We start from the raw sequence: 22,744 nt of genomic DNA, 5'->3' as shown, positions 1-22,744 counted from the left end.
ATTCCTGCTTTCCCAGCAGCTGTTCACACCAGTTATTCTTTACCATTTGCTGCTGAGCTTTGGTGGTCAGAGTCTTTGTGGCTTTCTTCTTACAGATGTAGGGCTTTTGTTCCCACTTCTGATGAAGTCTCGAACATCTGGGCTACACAGTGAACTTATAAAAATTCTGAACAAGAATGATCCTAAGCTTGTGAAAATAGGATACACCCAGGAAAAAAAAATAAATTACATGGGAGCCCTTCATTATTTGTGTTCTGTGTTTTGTATTCAATAGACTAGAAGAAATTTCAGGTTAATTTTGACCTATCAGGCCTTCAGTGAGAGATAATGTAAGTTCTATTTTATCAGTTATCTTCCTTTGGAACATTCAAAATGAAGATACATTTGAACACTAGGATCCTCAACAGGCCAAAAAATATGTAGACTCATTAAATCTATGGGTAAATGTCTCTTAAGACTCTCTTCTTTGCTAAGAAGACTATCACGTGTGAACAAGAAAGTTAATACATGCAGAGAGGAACAGAAAAACACTGACTCTGGTAATGGAGATGGGTACAGAACATAATTGAACACTGCAGCAAAGCTAAAAGGAGACTTGCATTACAATGACTTAAAATCTTTATTTTTTTTCCCCTAGCCTCTGATTTCAGCTGTCTGACTGAGAGCAGGTGCTGGGCAATAGCTCAGTTTCAACAACCCATTGCAGCTGAAGGAGTAGATGCAATTATGCTGTATCCAGCAAAATTGAAAATTACTTTAAGGGGGGGGAATGCAAATTTTTTAGGACAGAAAATCCTCATTCATCTGCAGGAGGCAGCATAAAATTAGCACAGCCACATAATTCTTATTCCTCTTTATATTAAAGCAGTAATAAGTGCTTGATAATTTGCTATTACCTCTATATTTTTACTATATATTATGCATTTTGTGAAACTGCACTGTATTATGAAAATACAGGAAGTGGAGTTTGTTAACAGTGAAATTATTAGAATTTTTTTAATCCTTCCATGCAACATTTCCAAAACATGAAAATCACAGAATCACAGAGTCTTAGGGGTTGGAAGGGACCTAAAAAGATCATCCAGTCCAATGCCCCTGCCAGAGCAGGGTCACCTAGAGCACATCACACAGGAATGTGTCCAGGTGGGCTTTTAATGTCTCCAGAGAAGGAGACTCCACAACCTCCCTGGGCAGCCTGTTCCAGTGCTCTGTCACTCTCACAGTAAAGACATTTTTTCTGATATTTACATGGAACCTCCTATGCTGCAGTTTGCACCCATTGCCCCTTGTCCCATCACTGGAGGTCACTGAAAAAATCTTGGCTCCATTATCCTGACACTGCCCCTTAACATATTTGTAAACATTGATGAGGTCACCCCTCAGTCTCCTCTTTTCCAAGCTAGAGGCCCAGTTCCCTCAGCCTTTCCTCATCAGGGAGGTGTTCCACTCCCTTAATCATCTTTGTGACTCTGCACTGGACTCTTTCAAGCAGTTCCCTGTCCTTCTTGAACTGAGAGGCCCAGAACTGGACACAATATTCCAGATGTGACCTCACCAAGGCAGAATAGAGGGGGAGGAGAGCCTCCCTTGACCTACTAGCCACACCCTTTCTAATACACCCCAGGATACCACTGGCCTTCTTGGCTATAAGGGCACATTGCTGGCTCATGGTCATCCTCCTGTCCACCAGGACCCCCAGATCTCTTTCTCCTACACTGCCCTCCAGCAGGTCAGCCCCCAACCTGTACTGGTACATGGGCTTGTTCTTCCCCAGATGTGAGACTCTACACTTTCCCTTGTTGAATTTCATCAAGTTGCTCCCGGCCCAGCTCTCCAGCCTGTCCAGGTCTCACTGAATGGCAGCACAGCCTTCTGGTGTGCATATCTCTGAACTATTTGGCTTTTCAGCAACCCATGAACTTTTCCTTCAGTAATCAATGATTAAGCATTTGACCTCTGATCCTGTGCCTCTTGGAACCTGCTTAGAAGCTCTAGTAGCAAAGCTTGAATTAGCAGAGTTACTGCATCCTTAACTAGCTGAAGGCTGAAGTATCCATTTGTAATGCTAATCTTGTGCCATTGCAACACCAGTGAAGCCAACTGTATTTTTGTACATAAACCATTATTTGCTCAGACGAGCATCTTCTAGACTAAAAACTGTTGTTGCAATAGGTGTTGGACATTCTGATTTAGGCACTGACAAGATCCTTTCACTTTGATTTTCCTAGGTAGAAGACTGGATGACTTTATTAAAAAAACGTCTTTTCTAGCTGCATGTTCCATAGGCTTATTAAGTGCTTTCCAGTATTTTTATATGGATCTTCTGATCCATTTATTTTTGTAGCTCCTGCCATCCCTCGTATCTTTCTGGAAACTGGAGAATGGACTCTAGTATTTATATTTATATTAACTTAGGTTTTTAAAGGTATATCAACCTTCGTTAACCTTTGTAACTTGATTAACCAGAAGAGCCCTAACCAGAAATGCCCTTCATTGTGAATTACTTTTCCTACATTGGGACATCCCATAATCTGGGAAAAGTTTTGACAGTTGATCACTCATGCACACAACTAACCCCCTTTAGACATATTTGGCTTTGCTTTCTCATTTACTAGAAAGGTTTTCTTAAATGTTGGGGCTGTAGAGTGTTGGAACTTCTAAAGGGTGTCTCTGGAAAACAGAACCTGCCAGATTACTCTCTCAGAATGAAGGTGCAGCAGCTCAGGTTCAAACACATGTTGGCAACAACAGAGTCCAGGACCTAGAGGAGGTATTTTAATTGCTGACATGTGCCAAAGCCTGTGCTCTTGTATCTGTATTATTTGTGGTTCCTGGATGTTAGGAAAAGAATGTCAGCACATTCTTTAACCCCAGCTAAATTTTGGTGTGTTAATCCATGCCTTATAATTTCTTTTATTTACAATTGATTTATTAATAAAAGGGTGTGTGTTCTCTCTATCTGCTGACCAGTTAAATCTCAATCGGAGATTTTTAGTCAAATTAAGTTTTTGTGTAATTTATGTTCATTAATAAAAATGTTGTGGGTTAATTTGTATCTTCAAGGAATCTTGTATAAATTCATAATCTTTAAAGTTGTTTTGTTGAGGCAGAATGTGTTGCAAATATTGTGCATTGCTACGATTTTTAATTCCATGACAATATTAACTCTATTTTGGACAGATATTGTTAATGCTTAGATCCTATGTAGAAGAAAGGCTTTCATAAAAGTGTGTGGAAAGGAGAACATGAACTGCACTTGCATTCTTTGAAAGTATTTATAATGTAGAAAGTATTTAGAAAAAGTGTCCTTACTTTCCCTCCAAAATACACAGTTAGAAAGGCAAAAGAAGCACACAAGTAAGTTTTGCTTTGATGAAGTGAACAAAGAGTGGAAGTAATCATAGGACGTTAGGTAGTGTTGAGCTCAGGACTGGTGGTTAGACTGTAAATGTAAATCTTAACTCAGCTTCTGCAAAGTGAACAGGTGTTTTGGCCTCCAGTCCATTGATTCCCAATATAAGACATGTGGAAATTGCTGATCCATGAAACTGCATTAAGAGCTGGACCCTTAACGCATAAATAGTTACTCATTTGTTGGTTAAGAGTTTGGAAATACCAAACTGGTGATCTGAGAAATATTAAGAGTTGGTGTCTGTTCGTACAACCTTTTTTATTAAATGCTAATGTCATTTGTCAGGAAATTATGGTTGGTCTGTGAGTGGAGGATTTGGCACTTCTTTTGAGTTGTAGATGAGAGAGAGCTGTATTTTTTTCCTGGCAATATAAAACTAGTGTCTTTTTTTTGTATGTGTAAACATAATTTACATATCTTAAGTCATCCAGTTATGTCTCATTACAAACCGTTGGCTATGAATCTAAGGAAAAGATATGTACTGAGTATTTAAAATTTTGTCTTCAGCATGATGGCTGGAGTTGTGGGGTTTTTTTTGGTAATTTCTAATGTATTACAACATGGGAGGGAATTAGGGACCACTTGCTGTTCAGGACAAAGAAGATGAAAGATGCTTATTAAGAAATTTAAGGTAAATGTTCCTTGGATAAATTTAATTTTGCTTCTTTGCTTATGCATGTGAAAATTAAAACATCTTTCTGCATGAAACAATACATTGCAAGGTAATGTGGTTTTATTTTATTTGTCAAGTGTACCCTGATCCACACTGTGCTGAAAGCCTGATTAAATCTGTAGTAAAATCTGCTTTCTTCAGTCTTTACAGTAATTTCTATGACAGTCTTAAAGACATGAAAACAAGTGATATGAAAACTAATAATTTTATATATGGTTTTTGTGAAATTTTCATGTATGTTTTATTGTGATTTAAAATTTTGCACTTATCTGCCTCATTTTGAACCATGAATAATTAACTTCCACCTAACTGGAAAAGTCTGAGATTTTTTTATTGATTGGAAATGGAACAATTCAAGCTTGGGGAATGTTTGGAAAAAAATTAGGTGAGAATAGTAAGAATCTAAGATAAACATTGGAGCCAGCAGTGAAAAAAAAGCAATAGTTTGATGATAATTGATAAAACAGTAATTTAAGGTTTGGATAGAGATTTACTTGTATTACACGTTTGAATTTTTATTTTTTGCCTCAGTGACAGAAGCATGAAATACTGAAATATGAACTTTGAATTTAAAATACAATTAGGAAAAAAAAGTGATGTTATGCTAATTCTGATTACACAGGTTCTGAATGTATCAGTCACATGTTTGAATAAACTTACCAAATGCATGTTTAGAATATCAGGTACTGTCATTATGAAAAGTAAAGGTGGTGTTTTAGACATCTCTATACCCATTGTAAGTGGTATCCATATAGTAACCTTTTCAGTTTGAAAGGAGATAGCTGAAAAAATTCAGGCCAAATTAGTCACTCAGTATTCTTGTTCAGGAGTGACGGAGAGAATAGTATGAAGAAGGACCAATAGAGGAATTGTTGGGGTATTCAGATTTTTATACCAGCAAAATGCCCCCATTAATGTTGTGGTAACTTACTTCATTTCACATAACGTACTATTTTAGACTCACAAATGGCTGTGTTTATTTGTTACTTGTTTTATTGTGCTATTTTTGTGGTAAAGCCCTGGATAAAATTTCAGGTTTCATGCCATCCAGTGAAGCATTATAATATAAGTCCTTGCAGGTTCAAAGAGCAGAAAGCTACTATAAAGGGCTTTGTTTATGTAGTCTCTTTTTCTGGTGATTCTCTGACTCGATGGGTCTTTATTACTGATGTAATAGCTGGCTTGCTAATGTTTTTTCTGTAGTCCCGTATACTCTTGTAACTACGCTTTATTGCCACTTGAGGTCAGCAGCTGCCGAGAAAAAGAAGTCAATAAACTGTCTTGCTTCATTGCAATCCGTTTTCATTTGCTTTATTTAGAATACTTAAAAATCAATGCATTCTTCAGATCCATATATACATTGTGCAAAACCAAAGGATTTCTTTTGAACGCATAGCAGCTTCAGCAAAAAGTCTTCCTTGCATGTTACTACAGAGTGGAAATCTAGAACTGCTTCAGGGAGTGTTTATTGGCTTCCCCAGTAGCATTGGATAAGAGAGTATGGCAGAGATTGGTATTCTGTACAATATGATGGTGACAGGGTTTCAGCCTTATCTTTTTGTTTATACTGAAGTAGCGATAATAAATCTGAATAAGGTGTGATTGCTGCAGCAAGTAGTTTGGAATCCAGAAATGGCAAATATCCTTCCATTTTATTGCAGTAGTAATCAATGTTCTGTCAAGATGTGGGAAAGACGGTGCCTAAAAGTGATTACTCCCCTCTTTAATCTTGGCATTAAAAAGAAATAAATGTATAAAGAATTATCTTGCTGTTGAAATTACTGAACAGGAATTGGGAAACAATTGTTTAGTTCTTGTCTCTGTCATAGACTTAGTGTTGGCTAGTCATTTCCTTAGCTTGCGTCCTAGATTCCTATATGTAACACAAAGAAAGATATTAGCTTATCTGGTAAAGTTTTAGAATAAACGTTTTTTGAGGTTTGGCGGGGGTTTTTTATGCTATTTTAATAGTGGGAGTGTCAACAGTAGCATTATGCCTGACTCTTAGTGTTCCCTTTCCTGAAATTCGTACTGTTGCTTCTTCTGAGTATTCTGTTCTTCCTGCCCTAGGCTGTTGTGTAACATTCCTAGTAAACATATTCTGTGCTTCAGAAGTGACTGTTATTTAATAGATTATGAAGTTATCTCCATGCATGATTGGCACCTACTGATATTCCTGCCAAAGCTTTTATACAAAAATCCCCCTGCACCAGGCAAATTTAGTGAATGATACAGACAAGGATCAGTTTATCGATCACCAAAATGCATCAGGGGATGTAGGTTAAATATTAGGAAATACTTTTCAGTTATAATACTGATTAAGTCGAAAAAGCAAACTGCCAAATGAAGTTGGGTAATTGTCATCACTAGAGATTTTCCAGGCTCTGAGTATGCATCCATTTAGCAGGGATGGCATAAAAATAATGCAGTCAGTTTTTCCACAGTTCAGAACTGGAGCTGAATGACTCATTATATGCTAATTTTATCCCAAATAATTTTTAAAATTTCTTCCCATTTTACCCAAGTTAGAGATAAAGCAGCAGTGATCTCAGCAAAAAAGAGTAAACTTTCCTCTCAGTGTGTGCCAAGCCTACATGAAATAAGAAAGAAGTTGTAGTGATAGAGAATAAAGCCCAGATTGATGTGACCTTTATTATTTTAACAGTGTCTTTCAGCACAATTACAGAGTTGCAGGATTGCAGAGAACAGAGCTGGAGTATAAAATAACATAAATAAATAGAACAGGAGCCAAAGCAGTCAGCAGGAGGTGGTTGGAATTGGGCAGTGAAGGATGGATGAAGGGTTTGCATTGGTCAAAGCCTTTATGATTCAGCCACCATAGTTGCAAATTCTGGAGAAGGGAAAAATATTTTTTAGATGTTAAAAAAAGAAAATGTAAAGAAAGAGGAAGCATATTACAATGATTACAGAGTCTCTGGTGTAGCAGAAACATCACAATAACGGAAGAACAAAGAAATTCAAGTTAATTAAAGGTAAAGTATGACTTGGGAAATCTTACAGTGAAATGAAAGATTTTTTTGAGGGAAAGGGAGAAATGCTATACATGCCAGTCTGTCAAGACTGTCCACCACTATTCATCTGAAGGACTTGATTAGTTCTCTGTTATTCCTTTGTAAATCTCAGTGGGTTGAAGGCAAGAAATAGAAATTTAGTTTTGTGGAGAGATACATTTCCTTTATATCAGAGTTTGGCAAATAGACTCATTAATGAGTCTTTCAGAGTATTCAAGTCCCTATATTATAAATGTATTACATTTAAACTCAATTTTGTAATGGGAAAATGTCAGATTATAAAAGCAGAAGCCTGCCACCAGTCTATGAAGCAATCTTGACAACATTGATGGTAACAATAAAAATGTGTGATTTCAGAGGGCCAGGATTTTACCCTGTGGCTTTTATTAGTGTTGTATCCATAATATTTACATAAATGTATCTGTGTGCAGTTTGGGGTTATTTTATGCTTGGGTATATATGATGAGGATGATACAGGAATGAAAAGGCACATTAGTATCCTGGTGAATGGCTGCCTGGCATACTGCACTCTGAATACTGTATTATTACCCAAGGAGATTATAATTCCTAGCTCCATCTAACCTTGGAACAGTTACACTTGAGAATACCTTGCACAGTTGTGTGTGTGCCTCGGAGCGTTAAAAACGACAGGCTGGAGGGAATCCCAAGAAAGGCAACAAAGATGATAAAGGGATTAGTGGGTATACAGAGAGAGTGGTTTATGGGTTTAACTTAATCAGCTGAGAGGGAAATGACAAAGAGGGGAAGCAGTCATCTGTAAAGGCTCAAGAGAAAATTGTTGAAGTTGACTTAAAGAAGAGCAATGTCTTGCAACTAAAAAAAAGATAGAGAATTAAAATTAGACATTTAAAAGAACATTCTAATGTTTAGCTTAAAAATGCTAAACTCTAAACAAGTGAGATCTTTACTGACCAGTGTGTGCAAACAAATAGCACATTTGATGATGTGTCCAAAAAAACAGGTTGCCAAACACTTGACAAACCAGACTGAGAAATGAAAGTGGCAGAGGGTTTAAATTAAGTCCAAATTTATCCATCATTTTGAAAGATGTAAATCCAAATTAGGATTAGTGATGCAGATTACTTAACATGAAACGTGTACAAATCCAGTACGCAGTGGGTACATAGATCGTAAGTGTTGCAAACTGAATTTAAAAGATGACATAAAGTATCTTGTGATAGAAACCCAAGACTATTCTGGGCAAAAACCAAAAACTGGTGTGATTATTAAATCACTGTGTAAATAAATCCTGCAGAGAGAAACGTGAACTGCAATGGAGGAAACCTTTCCAAAAGGGAAAACTTGCTATGCATATTTTATTAGAACAAGTTGTCATACTTGCTACAGTTAAATCCTTTTTGTAATATTTTTTATCTAGGCAATATATTTGGAAAAGGTTATTCAGACTTGCAGCCAAATATTTTCTACAATACATTATGATAGTGATATTATCACTTAATGGCAATATATTTCATGGATACTTTGATAGCCGGGAAACCATAAAATACTCCTTCATGAATAACTGTTATATGCTTTATTACCAGATTTTCAATGTACTTTAAATATTTCAGAGATGTTCCAGTTGGATAATCTTGTAAACTGGTTCACTACTTATTTTACTGTGAAGATTAGCCCAACCACAGGTGGCTTGTGGAGGCATTGTTACAAAGTGTATTCATATATGCAAAATGTCTGAGATAAGGCACTGTATATTAGCCCCTGCCTGTTGGTCATTCTTGTGAATGTTTATTGCTTCTGACTGGCCTGTTAGTGAGAGAATCCTAGTGATTGACTACATCCTCTTTCCCAATTGTAGTTCCCCTTTCAAGCAAAGTTATATCTTTATTTGAACAAATAATAGTTTTAAATTACAAGGATTTGGACTATTTTGATACGTAAAATAATTTACTAGCTATCTTGTGTCAAAGCTCTGATTTAAAAGGAGAGGTTTGTTTCCCTGTGTTCAGTATAGTTTAGTAGTTTATACCAACCTAATACATACCCTGTAGTATTTATTGGAATGACAGATTTAATTACAGAGGGCATGTTAACAGGCTCATTATTTCTCTCATCAGATTGTGGTTGTTTTTTTCATTGTTCTTACAATAGCAAATCTGTTTAGGAAACTTCATAAGTAATGATTAATTTGTATTAGAAGATACAAGAGCACGAAGAGGGGTAAAGTAATAAATACTTTCAAAGGATTTTTTTTTTTCTTGAATTTTGTTGGTGCAAGACCATAATTTATAATTTGTAATTTTGAAAGCTTGATGTCTCACTTTTACAATATTTAAAGAAAATAACTGACATATTTTAAAATATCTGCAGAAGTTGATTTGTGTAAAGGAAAATACTTCTAGTTACTGGGATAAAAAATTGCATTTGTTCTGTCTACAGTGCATGATCTTTAAATACTCTATGTACTTTCTTGAGTCTACTAATATCAAGAAACTGAAAGGCGTGATGTGATTGTCCAGTGCTAATACACCAAACAGATTTAGAAAACATTGTGAGCAGAAAGCTTAATTTTCTTTTCTCCTCTTTCATATAAATGTTATCCTGAAGCTGACAGCTGCTTCAGCATCACTTTCCAATCCAATCTGGAAGCTAGTGTTTGTACTTTTATTAGGTAACCTGGCCTTGGTCTGCCATTTTTTTCCAATTCATCATCTTCTGCTCACAACAGTGGAAGATGGAGGGGGGGTCAACATCACACAGATGATTGTTTCTTGCATGAAGAGGCTGCAGGTTTTCAACTGTTTGAAACTGGCAGATCAGCCATAAATTACAAATCTAGATTGCATAAAAGGTAAGCTGGTGGAACTATTTCTGAGCTGAACAGTCTTGCAGGAATGATAGAAAGTTTAAAGGAGGAGACCTAAGGGAAAATTTGTGATTGGATGCCTTTAACTAGAAGGAGTCTGATTAGGTTGGAATTAATATTTGTGATGATACATTTGTGAAAGATATCTCTGTGGTGTTAAAAATCTATGAAGATCAGTTCTTGCAACTGCTGTGAATTCACATTAACCCCCTGTGAAAACCTGTGTGTTTGTAATAGTTTAGTGATGTGCAAAGCTTATGTTTGAAACAAGGGGCAAAAGTGAAGCTTGCAACAGACATACAGCATTGCAATACTGAATATGAATGTGATGTACATTCTTGACTATGCATTTTATTTACATAGGCAGTAATAATCTGGAATTAGACATATGAACCAAAGGAAAAGCTGGGAAGTATCTGTCGTACTCATCCTTTGGTCACAGTCCCAGCTGTTAACTTTGCATGTATTTCAAGCCTTTCTGGTGTAACAGTTTGCTGTTGGAGTGAATTTTAAGAAATGTAAGATAAACTGATAATGTTGTATAGTAGGAATATGGCCAGAGGAAGCAAAGGAACAAGTCCTTCAATCTCTTCTCAGTATCAGGTATAAATTCAGGGTATTTCCAGTTCAAAGTTAAGGAAGGGTAAACGTTGCAGAAGAAGTATGAGAAGAGGTGTTTCACGTTGCTTTGTTACAATGTACTGGCTTTCAGGCATTGTTTCAACTTTAAAAAATGTTACCGTCAATCTTAAATAGAAAAGTTACGCTGTATTTTCTCGTATAAGAAAAACTCATTCCGTAATACAGGTATTTTATTCCAATTGATACTGCTTTTGTTTTGTAGCCTTCTGGGAATAACTGAAAATGTATCTGAGGTTTGTGGATTAGTTAGCTGCAGGTTTACTTACCTGAACCAAGTTTTCTTCTGAAACTTTTGCCCACTGATTTTAGTACCACTGCCGCTAGTTTTAATGGAAATAAGGAGGACGCATATAATATACCATGTGAAATTTCCAGTAATGACACACTTCATGGGTTCAGTAGTCCTGCTAAAATTTAGCAGGAATTTTCCCATGATAATTCACAATTGCTCCTCTGCAACTGTAATATAATAATGATCTGAGAAATCAAGAGGTTTTAGTCTAGAAGCACAGTCATAGTCACTGATATGCCAGTGTGCTATATGAACAGGCAGTGTAGCCAATATATCACCTGACTAATATGTCAGTGAGTGATTTTGTGTAATTTTTTCAGCTTCTACATAGGAGAAGCTGTTATACTGTTATACTGTAATACGGTTAATTAACAGTATTTTGCTTTTCCTCTTTTTAATTGCTTGCTTTTCTGTTTTTTGGGGGGTTTTGGTGGGGTTTTTTTGAGATAACACAATTTTTTTTGCAAATCGTGGGTTTTTTAGAGAGTTCACGTTATCATACGGCTTGTCAACAGGGTGGAAACTTAGCAGTTGCCTGCTCTCTAGGTGATTTGGTAGTCTGACCACAAACCTCTGCTACTATTTCTGCCAATGAGGAAGGATTTAATTCAGAAATGCATCTCTTTGTGTCTGTTCCAGTGTGTCTCAGGCATATAGAAGAAAGAGGAAAAAGGAAAATTTTTGCCTGTGGGCTCATTTGATTCATCACAAAAGGGAATAGGAAAAGCAGTTGTTTTTTTTAAGCAATGCCATTTGAGGGAAAGTTGTTCTTTCCTTGTAGTTCATATTTAGTAAAAAGAAAGTGACAAACTTTCTTAGCTGTGAAGACCTACATAAACATGGGCAAAACCTAGACACTTATTGTATTAGAAATTCCATAGGAGACTGGCTGTACTTTGGATTTTAAGAGCATTGCTTTGCTAAGTCATGCATTACATCCCTATTTACTGATCATCAAGCAGAAATGCTGGTACTAATTCTAATTTTTATAGTCAAGCACTGTCCTTGAACTATCGGCGTCCTAATCCTCACTCCCCTGGTATCAACAAAAAATTAAACTAATTAAGTTGGGTCGGTAGATGTTTGGTCCTGTGCTGTGTTGTGCCTTAACTCGGTTACTGAAAGTTCTTGCCCCCCCTAGTGTCGGAACTCGGCCCCTCTTTCCCCTAAAGCCTGCAAGCAAGGTACGGCAAATGTAGCAGGATTTGGTATTTCATTAAGTCCAAATTGTGCCCTTGAGAAGGTCACAGCCCGCAATGATCCCTAGATTTCCTCAGCTCTTGTATGTATGAGAAATATTCTATTGTTACTGTCAGAATTTACTTCTCTAATCACATACCGTCAGCGCCAATTTTACCATCACCATCCTTATCTCCAGCAGCCAGAAGAGCCTTCGTTTCTTTGTCTGATAGGTCTCTTCCCTCCGGGGTAAAGCCCTTCAGTACAAACCTAAGGAGGAGAAGTGGAAAAAAAGGGAGGTTATTTTCAGAACAGTTTCACTTTGTATTTAATTGTATCACTGTTTTGATACAGGACTTGGAGTCCAGGGTTCTATCTTCTCTGTTGCTGACCTTTAACATTCAGGAGGAGTGCTCCACTCTGAAGCTGTGTTTGTCTTGAGAACTGTTTAAGGTATTGATCATTCATGTGTGTCAGGGTCCTGGAATGAAATCTATGGCTAGCTACCTCCAACACACTTTAGGTGATAAAATCAGCAAACAACTGATAATTGGACACAAGCACAAAAAATTGAATTGTAATCTGTTATCTAGAATCTTGTAAAAAAGAAAAGAAGAAATCAGACTCTTAAGGCAAGATGATGTGAGAAAAGACATATGTGTACTTACTTTAATTCTTCCTCTTCGATGAAGCCGCTTCGATCTTTATCAAGAATATGGAAAACCTTCTTCACATCTTCTGGGCTCTTCTTTTTCAGTCCTACCATCTCGAAAAACTTCTTGTAGTTAAAAGATTCAGCCGCTATAGGAGATGAAAAGCCAGATAACTACTTAGAAAAAGTACTGAAACATAAACCAACAAATACCCATGGTTTTCTTCCATACTGCTGTGAGTCCTACCCTGGGAGGCACAGTCGAGCCCAGTTGTCATAGAAGGTGAAGGTGTGCACTGCAAGCGTCCCTGCTTCACAGATAATTAATGAAATAAACATAGGGGTAGGGTGGCAGAGTCTCCATTTTGCACATGAAGAGCTGAGCTACACAGGGACAGAGATTTGCCCAAGGTCACATGGAAGTCTGTGATAGAGTTGGGAGCTGAAGTCTAATCTGCTTTTCAGTGCTTTAAGCCATTTCCCCCCCCCCCTAAATTTTACTCTAAAACAGTCATCTGAGAGGGCACTCTGACTATAGCAGATCACTGTTACTTTCTGACATTTCCAGTCCTAGAAAAAACCCAACAAACCAAAACCTGCTCTAGCTCAACCACAGAGCACTGGCGGAAAGTGTTTCGGAACACATGGTTATTTCAGGTCTCTTTCGTTTTTCCTGAAGACGTCCTAGAAACCAGTGTTGCATTTCTACCTCTAACTGTGTGTGCAATCGTGGTTTGTAAGCTGAAGCACTGCAAGGGAGTGCTGTTCGTCTCCTGCCTGCAAGACCTTGTAAGGCACGATCGCCAGGAAGGAAAAAAAACAACCCGGAGCTCCTGAAATCGGAGCCGAGATGAATTATTTTACCTGCTCCACCTCTCCTCTCCTTTAACAGCACCTGCTCTTGTCCCACCCACGTAGCCTAACGACTGTGGTGGGGATAGAAATCCAATACAGTGACCTCCAAAACGTGCTGTGGACTTTTTTTTTTTTTTTTTTTTTTTTTTTTTTTTTTTTTTTTTTTTTTTTTTTTTTTTTTTTTTTTTTTTTTTTTTTTTTTTTTTTTTTTCCTCGTGCATTCTCATTCCCGCCGCAGTTTTTCCTATTACATAAAATTAAGGAGGCTCAGTCTTTCGGGATCTGCGTGACTGAGATCTGTCATTAGTTGCTGCTAATTGCATCTGCTCCGGGACTTAGAGATGGCCCTAGGACAATGGAAGCTAATGAGAAAAACAGCTGCTGGGTTGAGCAAAGCGGTTTGTTGGTCTCTTCCACTCCCCGGCAGCTGAGTTTATTCGGGCTCAGCGGGTTTTGCGCTTCTATCTGTTTGGGAAGGTCATGGCACAGAGCAGGACAGAGAGAGGCTGCTCTCCCGGGGTTGCCATCAGCCGGGTGGGGGGTGAGGAGAGATAAAGCGTGTGCATCCCGGAGCACGATTTCTGGCGTTTCTTTGAGAGCAGCCTTAACTACCTGAATCTTTGTAGGCAGGAAAAGGGTTTGCTGTCAGTTCGGGGGTCGCGATGAATTAGAGGGGTAGGGAGTATCTGACACCGGAGGAGTCTGAGAGGAAGTACCGACCGCTGCAGCCATTCGTCCTGCAGAAAGCTTCTGCAGTCGAGCGGTGCACTCGCTTGCTCTACTGTTGCCTTCTGCTCCATCCCGAAAAGCAAAGCCCGCTCGGGGGTTCCTCATAGGAAGTAAGAAAAGAGCAGTTTCTTATCTCCTTGAAACGAGCATCAGCAGTTCTGTAATACCTGAAACCGAATTTCGGGAGTGAGTGGGGAGCATCCACGGCTGACTTCCCTATCCCAAACCAAGATACAATCCACCCTGGTTCGCCGAGGGTTATGCTCCCTTTGAAAGTATCCTCTCGGTAGAAGCAGTCTGTCCGCAGTTCCTGCTTGCCTTCCTTTAAAATCAGTATTTCATCTCTGTAATGTGCAGTACAACTTTGCTGAGAATGCAGCCCTGCACTTGATAAACCTCTCATGCTTTCACTGCACTTCTGAAAACACATCCTCATTTGGTATTTTGTCTAGCTGGATCCTCTAACCTTCTTTGAGCTTAAATAAATGCACTGCTGTCCTAAGCTGAAGAGACGAAAGGAAGAAAAAGCAAAAAAAAAAAAAAAAAGGCAAGCAAGCAGCACTCACCTGAAAAGGCTCCCACAGCCTTCTTGATATCCTCAGCGTTGAGCACGTCAGTCATAGCCATCCTGCAACTGTTTGAACAGGGAGGCAAGTGCGAAAAGATTAAAAAGTGCTTTTCTCATCATTTCTGCTCATATGACCAAAGCTGCAGTGCTGTGTGGGGATGGCACACCGGGAGAGGCTGGAGCCGTGCCAGCTATATAGCTCTGCCTGGAGAAGCGCCGTGGGCTGCCGCTCTCCAGTTTGCAGCGCACCGAGGAGCCCACAGACGCCGGGGCTCGGCTAAAGAGAGGGGACGGGGATGCCTTTGCAGGGACCGGGGTGAGGGTCGCTCCCTGGCAGGTTGGAGCCTAAGCCTTACTGGAGCAGTGCCAGAATCTGTCGTGATACCGGCTGGAGAAAGTTGTGCCAAGGTCAAGTTCTCGGGCGCGGTGGAAGAGCTAGTGGTGCAGAGCAGAGCCTTTTCCTTTAGCAAGTCGGGACGAGCTTTACCAGTTATATTCGGTGATGAGTAAGAAACTGCAGCATATGCCAAGCTTCAAGCTACTCCTGAGGTCGGGAAGTAAATGGAATGTAGCTTTCGAACATTTGCCTTACCGTCCAAACACTTTAAACATCTCCCCCTTCCCCCTCCCCTTCACACACGTATTGCTTTTAGACCTTGTTTCTTTCGGGCCAGTCCATATTAAGCATCATCCTCGCTGAATTAATTATCACATCCCTGCGAATCCTACAGATCCCGTTTGTAATGCACAATATGCTGCAGACTCTTCCCCGATATGATCTGGCGAAAAGAGATGATGCGAGGTGACAACATGCTCGTGAGGAGCTCCTGAGCAGTGATGGGCTTCTTAGACGGGACCGGGCACTTCCCGACATTGTCAAAAAAGGAGTTGAGAATTGTAAGGTGTTTTCTAGGTTTTAGGTTTGGATGGGTTTTTTTGTGGTTTTTTTTTTTTTTTTTATCCAGGAAACTGTGCCCATATGGCAAGTAGTCTAACTCACTCTCAGAATTTGGGCAGGAGCCATAAGGCTGAGATGGCCAAGGTTAGGGCCCAGTAGTAGGGCAGATCTCTGCAGGAGCATTGGCATCCCTGCTTCAGGAATGACGGGGGAGGACAGTGCGGCAGCAGCGAGGTCCCCACGCTGCCATCAGGGGTACAGCCCGAACCCGCCGGCCCAATGGCACCCTTGTCCCGAACGTGAGCGCGGGAGAGTGGCCTGAAAAAGGAGGTGGCTGCTGAAAAAAAAACCTCCGGTCACTCTGCCAGTAAATCCTTGGCGCTTTGAAAGTAGGAGCCCCCATCCTGTTCTCCGCGGCCCAAGTTCGGCTGTAACGGGTGAGTCATTAGCAGGGCACTGAGCGCAGGATTGAGGAGGAGGTGACATTGGGGTCCCCCTCCTTTTTTTTTTCCCTTTTCTTTTTTAAACACCGGGTCTTCTCTGTGGGAGGTACTGTCGTTGGAACTTTCTTCCCCCTCCCCCATTTCCGTGTATTTCCTGAGATACAAGAGAAGCTTGTTTTTTTTTCCAAGGACAGACAAGGAGACGGATGGGGGAGCCGAGTCCCTCTCCCTAGGTTGAACACATCCTTCCCTGATCTACATGGAGAGAGGAGCTGTGCGCTGGAATGCTGAGCCGAGATAAGCGGCAGCGCGCAGAAGGGCTCCACGCACCTTCCCGCATGGGCAGTTAGTTACTCGGCTGTCCCCCCTCCCCTTGTTTCGGAGCTGGGAGGGGAAAGGGTGCAGCAAAGACGGCACGGGGGTTACCCGGGTCTCCTGCTTTAGCGGAGTTCAGCTTGGAGAACGGAATTGAAAAAGCCTCGTGTAGCACCGGTTAAAACCCAATCGTTGGTCTGTTTTATGTTAAATGTAGCCCCATCGATATACAGCTATTTACAAGAGAAATCAATATGCACGAGCTTCCGGGATTGGCGTCCCTTTACTTTTCCCTAACTGGTGGAACAGAGGAGTCCCTCAGTCCCTGCGCAGACGCCTCCGGCCTGGTGAGACATGGGCGGCCGCTTCCCTGCTTTGCTAAGCTCCGCATCGGTGCAGCCTGCGAAGGAGCTGGGCCTATCTCCACCGTTTCCTTTCTTAAAAACCTTTTGCACACCGGTCGCTGAGGTTTCCTCGTTCTTGGAGCCACAGAGCCTCCTTCTAAGCCCCTAGACACGGGAACGCTCCTGACCACCCGCCAGTGACGATGCTGGTGACTCGTGTTTCGGTGTGAACCCCGCTCTGCTGACAAGGCAGAGCACATTTGGAGGGCTGCCCTCAGAGGGAACTCAAGCCGGCAGCTGGCAGAGGCGATGCACACCGCTGCCTGCTGTGCTGGCAGACGCCGGCCAGGTTTAACTAGCCTCATGCCAAGCAAACCAGCCAGAGGCGTGTAGCTCCCCAGCGGCTGAGGCGCATTCCCTGCCCGTCTCCTGGAGGACGGGAGCCCGGCAGCTCTCTTCGCATCCCTGACGATGCGCGAAGCTTCCCTTCGTCATCGGATCCGTCGGGCCGCCGCTGCCTGATCATGCTGTGAAGGCGAAAAGTGAGAGGTGCCAGAAAAACGAGGCGTCAGATCACATGGAGGCGTCTGTATAGCGTAAATAACGTCTGCCCCCTGCTCAGAAGTCGAGAGGCGGTACCGGCCGTGGCCAGAAAGCAGCGACAAACAGGTTTGCAAAGCGGGCAGCTGGGTCTCTAACCTAGAGGAGCAGTTGAGGCCCGTCTCTAATCTCAGCAGTGCATCCGTTTTAAGAGCAGCTGGGAGAGCTCCAGAAGCTCTTAACCACCAAGCTTTCGTCAAAACTGTCATGCTATTCTAATATAAAAGGCGTTTCACGAATTAACAGTTTCACACTCGACCCTTCACCTTTTTCTCATCATCCCTGCGAGATGAATGACGCATTTATTTATTCTTTTTTTTAAATTTCTGAGATTTTGCCAATTTTCCTGCCCAAACTATTTGCAAAATCCACACCGTGGATTCCCAAGTTGTCTACAAAGAAGCTTTAGTATAGATCATCTCCCCCTTCCAGCAGCACCAGAACGGTGAGATTCTTACTAAGTAAAAGATCAAGTAAATTAAGTAGAAACCAGTCCGCCCTTGTCAAAAACAAACAGTTCAGGGAGAACTTAATGAACAGCAAGAAGCCCCCGCGCCAGAAGCTGAAGCAAAAACCCGGGAGTTCTTTGCAAAAACGGTGACGCATTTCTTTTATCTTCCTGGTGAGCACACCAAGGAGATCACCTTAACCCATTGCTTATGATCGTCTGTGCACAAAGAGAGATTTCACTTCTGCGACGTGTTTTGGAGGGGATTTTGCCTTTGCTTCACGACTGAGCATTTCAGTAAATTCTGCTCGCTGAGTCCTTGCTCGCGTTCTCGTTTACTTTCTCCCCTCCCCTTCCCTGTTTTGTTACTTCCATTTTCTTACTTTCTCCCCTCCTTTTCTTCTCTTCCCCCCTCGATGTGTTCACCTATTTAATCCTTTTAATGGCCCTTGATTATCGTTTGGAGTCTTCTCTGCGGGAAGCCATCCCTCTGTATTTGGAAGATTTACACCTCTTTGTCTCTGAGTTTTTGTTTGTGGGAAGGGGGATGGAAGTGATGGAAGATATCCTTATCTGCTTTCCTTCAGGCGAAGGTCCTGGGCTCCTGCCGGCAGCTGGCGAATCCAACTTTGCTGTAGAAGTTTGAACATGTTCTTGCTACTTACCTTTTGAATCTCTCCTAAGCACGCTTGGGAAGAGATAGGGTGGTGACCAAAAAGAGGTGGAACTCGGGGTAGGAACCCCACTTATATACTCTCTCTAGCGCTTTCTATTTTTGGCAGGTGATACCCACTCCTCACTGGTATCAGGTATTCAGGGATTTTGGTGGCGGTGTCACATTTATCTTCCCCTTAACTAATCAAGGAACACTATTAATAATCCTTGGCACTCACCTTCGCCTGGCTGTGAAAACCTGTTACATCGGCAAACTACTGATCCGCTTGAAATTTCATTGTTCAGGGGAAAGGCAGGCGGTATGAATCAGCTCTCTGGGGGCAACTAGGCGCTTCATCTTCAGTCAGATGGAGGAGAGGGCGTCAGGGAGATCTGTCACGATGAATCAGGAGGTGCAGTTCAAGAGATGGGACTCTGCTCAGAAGGACAGGAATAGGAAGATGCAACCTCCTCATCTAAGTGAAGGAGAGCGAGGACACGATCAGGAGTTTGTCCATTTCTCTCTTTAGCACTGGCCAGATGCTACCCGAAACGAGAGAGAGCAGCCCTAAAATGCCTCCTGCACATAAAGCTGCAACATCCAGCTTTACGTCTTGTCCCTGAAGGCAGGCAGAAATAATTTTTCCTGCAGGTAACAGCACTCAAGTGTTTAATTCTGGTTGCTCATACTTACTGAAATCTCTATGGAAGATTCTGTAGAAGTATAAAAAATTTACAACCTGAGCTTTCTTAGGAGAGGTGGTGCATTGTGAATGAACAGATACTATATATACAGTCATGATACATTGACTGTAATCTTTTCAGCATATAAATTCTCTTTATGCTGAGTTACTTATTCCAGGAAAAGACACCTTTGAAGACACCTCTATTTTTACTCTGTCAAGCACTAATAACAGCAATAAAAATGCCATTGAGACCTATTTGCTGTCTTGCAATCCACCTGGGGACACTTTTCCTGATATGTAATGTTTTTCTGGCAAGGGGAAACATTTTACAAAAGGACTATGAATCATATTTATCTGGAGTATATTTATGAGTAAAAAAGTCTTTCCTGTTTCAGGACTCACACCCTTCTTAGATGAAAAAGCAACCAAGGCTGTTGTGATACTATTGAAATTCTTTTGGGAAAGGCAGGTGCTGCAGAAGTGAGATTTGATTTTTCTAGCTTGATTAATTGATCCTAGAAGGGAGAAAATATAATTGAGGTATGTATGGGATAAGAGTATATAAAAATATTTCTCTACTGCCAGTATAATTTTGATGCCAAGTTCTGTGATAAATTGGAAGTTCTCCAGCAGCTCTAAATAATTTCTAAAGAGGAACCTTTATTGAATCAAACATGACAAGGGTTAATTCAATCAGTTTAATGTTCTCTCTCATGTTTATTTTTATTACGCTTCCTGTAGTGGCTTATGAATTTTCAGTATGCTAGGGGAAGCGATATTACCTTTCTGGTAGCCTCCTTTATTTCTCAGAAACACTGTGTCAGTGCCCTAGCTCAGAGCAGGTGAGACTTCATATTTAATTACAGTGTGGAAATGCTGACTCGTGTGGGTCAAAATGTTTAAGCTAACTGCTTTTCCTTTGGAACAGTATAATTCACAGTAAACTGCTGGCTAAATTCAGTGATGTAGGGGTTTGCATTACACTTTCAGATCTTATATACCCTTAATGTAGTACCAATTTTAGATTATGGTTTAGAGATACCAGTAACCTGTGGTTCTTACCTGGATGCTCGGTTTCCATGTGGTACCTTGCAGAAGTAGTAATCTCTCTTGCCTACTTTTGGAAGTTGAGACAGGATTAGGAATGTAGGACCATTTTTTTGCCTACTGGAATGTGGCTTGCATTTATGTGTGCTCATTTGGAATGAATGCATTTGTCCACTGGTTAGAGAGCTGCAAGTACAGGGCTAGTCTTTGTCATTCCTCTGTGTAATTCAGCTGTGTGGATTTACCAATGTTGATGCAGTTCCGTGTTCCCTTTGGCATAACTTCTCCAGCCTAAGTGTCCCTGGAGCTGTGGACTTGGTGGTTTTCTGAAACCTAACCCTAGCTATGACCTCAGCCCTAATCATAATTGGATATTGGGGCTGAGGCAGAGGTCCTCAGCCCCATGGGTGGCCCAAAGTAGGAAGATGTGGATGTACCAATGTTTGTGCAGTGCCATGCTCCCCTCGGCATGCCTTTTGCTGTGCCAGTGTCCCTGGAGCTGTGGGTTTTGTGTATCTCTGAATCCTAACCCTAACCATCATTAATTTTTTAGGCTAAGACAGAATCACAGAATCATCATGGTTGGAAATGACCTCTGAGATCACTGAGTCCAACCATCAACATAAAACTAAAGAAAAAAACCCAAAACCACACCCCTCTAAAAAACACCCACTAAAATCCCCAACCTCAGCCACTAGCGCATGCCCTGAAGTGCCACATCTACACTCTTCTTGAATACCTCCAAGGATGGTGACTCAACCACCTCCCTGGGCAGGCTGTTCCAGTGCCTGACCTCTGTTTCAATATAGAAATCCTTCCTAATATCCAATCTAAACCTCCTCTGCTGCAACTTCAGGCCATTTCCTCTGGTCCCGTTGTTACTTGAGAGAAGAGGCCAACACCCACCTCACTACAACCTATTTTCAGGTAGCTGTACAGGGCAGTGAGGTCCTCCCTCAGCCTCCTCTTCTCCAAATTAAACATCCCCAGTTCCCTCAGCTGCTCCTTGTATGACTTGTTCTCTAAGCTCTTCACCAGCTTTGAAGCTCTCCTTTGAACACGCTCCAGCACCTCAATGTCCTTCTTATAGTGAGGGGCCCAGAACTGAACGGTGCCAAGTACAGGGATGCGATCAGTTCCCCTCTTCTTCTGGCCACACTATTCCTGATGTAGACCAGGATGCTGTTGGCCTTCTTGGCCACCTGGGCACACTGCTGGCTCATGATAAGACAGCTGTCAGCCAGCACCCCCAGGTCCTTTCCCACTGGGCAGCTTTCCAGCCACTCTTCCCCAAGCCTGTAGTGTTTCATGGGGTTAATATGACCAAAATACAGGGCCCAGCACTTGGCCTTACTTAATCTGATACAGTTGGCCTTGGCCCATCAATCCAGCCTGTCCAGGTCCTCTCGAGAGCCTTACTACCCTCGAGTGTGAAAGAAATCCTCATTAGTGGAAATCCTTCTTAATCTCTTTAGTTAGTTCCCTTTGAGGCATTTTTAGGGTGACAGAAGCAGATTTATGACCTCGTCTAGCATCTAGTGATGTCTTTATTTCAATTTAAGCATGTCTGTATGCAAAAGAGTTTTTGTTTTGTTGGTATTTTTTGTGTTCAGGAGAAGAGAATATAAATGTGACACTTCTATGTTACTCATATATATCTGCCTTTAGCTGAAAAATGTGAGTTGTGGCAACAGGATCACTGAGAGTTCACTTGTGTGAAATGGTAGAATTCAGGGAGTAAGTTTGTGTTACTGCAGTCATTGGTTTCAATAATGTCATTACTAATTTATTGTCATCTCAGTCAGGTTCGGGAGAAGCCTAGTACTGGGCTTCCCCTTTACGATAAATTTACACTGTGAAGTTAATTTGAATGCTCATGAATAATAATTTCTTTCTCTCTTTCCCACCACACATAAATAACTGTAATCTGAATAAAAAGGTGCTCCAGGTCCATATTAGCCAATGTGTTCGCTATTTCTAATGTTATCATCGTTGTGCTGGCATAGCCCTTTAAAAAGGAAGCTTGTCTTGCTGCTGTCTCCCATGTCTAGTACATGTGTTTTGATGAGCAACTTCAGTCTTCAGGGATACCAGTCAGCTGTCTTGCACTCGTCCTGCATTTCTTTTCCTGCTGATTTGTCGAAGGAGCCATATGATTTCCTTCATTTGAAAGCATATTCTAAAATCTAGAGGGTTTGTTGATGATAAATGTTTCTTGGTTGCCAGTTAACTCTTCTCTCACATATTTTTATCTCATCAATATCTCATGTAAGTCTCTGGACCAGCCTACTTTTTCACTGTCTCTTTTGTGCTTAATTTGATTTTACAAACTGTTAGAAAATCCTTCAGTCCTTGGGTTAGCCAGTTGATACAGAATTATTTATTTTACTTTTTTCTTCATGAATCTGCCTCTCTAGACCTTTAATAATT

The 22,744-nt window shown here is 41.0% G+C and overlaps 1 protein-coding gene across 4 annotated transcripts; it reads right to left on the bottom strand.

Annotated features, from left to right (window-relative positions):
- Positions 1-6,714: 6,714 nt before the first annotated feature.
- Positions 6,715-18,650, bottom strand: PVALB (parvalbumin). Of its 4 annotated transcripts, none has more exons than XM_010005754.1 (5): positions 18,593-18,650; positions 14,878-14,945; positions 12,744-12,876; positions 12,236-12,345; positions 6,715-6,936 (listed from the first exon to the last, which is right to left on the bottom strand). In XM_010005754.1, exons 2-5 carry the CDS (start codon positions 14,936-14,938, stop codon positions 6,908-6,910), a joined length of 333 nt encoding a protein of 110 aa, XP_010004056.1. In that variant the 5' UTR covers positions 14,939-14,945; positions 18,593-18,650; the 3' UTR covers positions 6,715-6,907. The 4 variants fall into 4 exon arrangements, with proteins under 4 accessions (XP_010004056.1, XP_010004058.1, XP_010004057.1 ...); XM_010005756.1 differs by lacking the exon at positions 18,593-18,650 and adding an exon at positions 15,236-15,310; XM_010005755.1 differs by lacking the exon at positions 18,593-18,650 and adding an exon at positions 15,047-15,294.
- Positions 18,651-22,744: the final 4,094 nt, after the last annotated feature.

The sequence above is a fragment of the Chaetura pelagica genome, unplaced genomic scaffold (genome assembly GCF_000747805.2).
Source record: "Chaetura pelagica isolate M959 unplaced genomic scaffold, ChaPel_1.0 scaffold79, whole genome shotgun sequence".
NCBI lineage: Eukaryota > Metazoa > Chordata > Aves > Apodiformes > Apodidae > Chaetura > Chaetura pelagica.
The sequence above is the reverse complement of the archived record's forward strand: the minus strand, read 5'-3'. Positions and strand labels throughout refer to the sequence as shown.

Coding starts and splice junctions, on each gene's coding strand:
- PVALB (XM_010005754.1), bottom strand. CDS start 14,938: ATGGCTATGACTGACGTGCTCAACGCTGAGGATATCAAGAAGGCTGTG. Junction 12,877..14,877: donor GGCTGTGGGAGCCTTTTCAG/GTGAGTGCTGCT, acceptor CATCTCCTATAG/CGGCTGAATCTTTTAACTAC. Junction 12,346..12,743: donor ATCGAAGAGGAAGAATTAAA/GTAAGTACACAT, acceptor TCTCCTCCTTAG/GTTTGTACTGAAGGGCTTTA.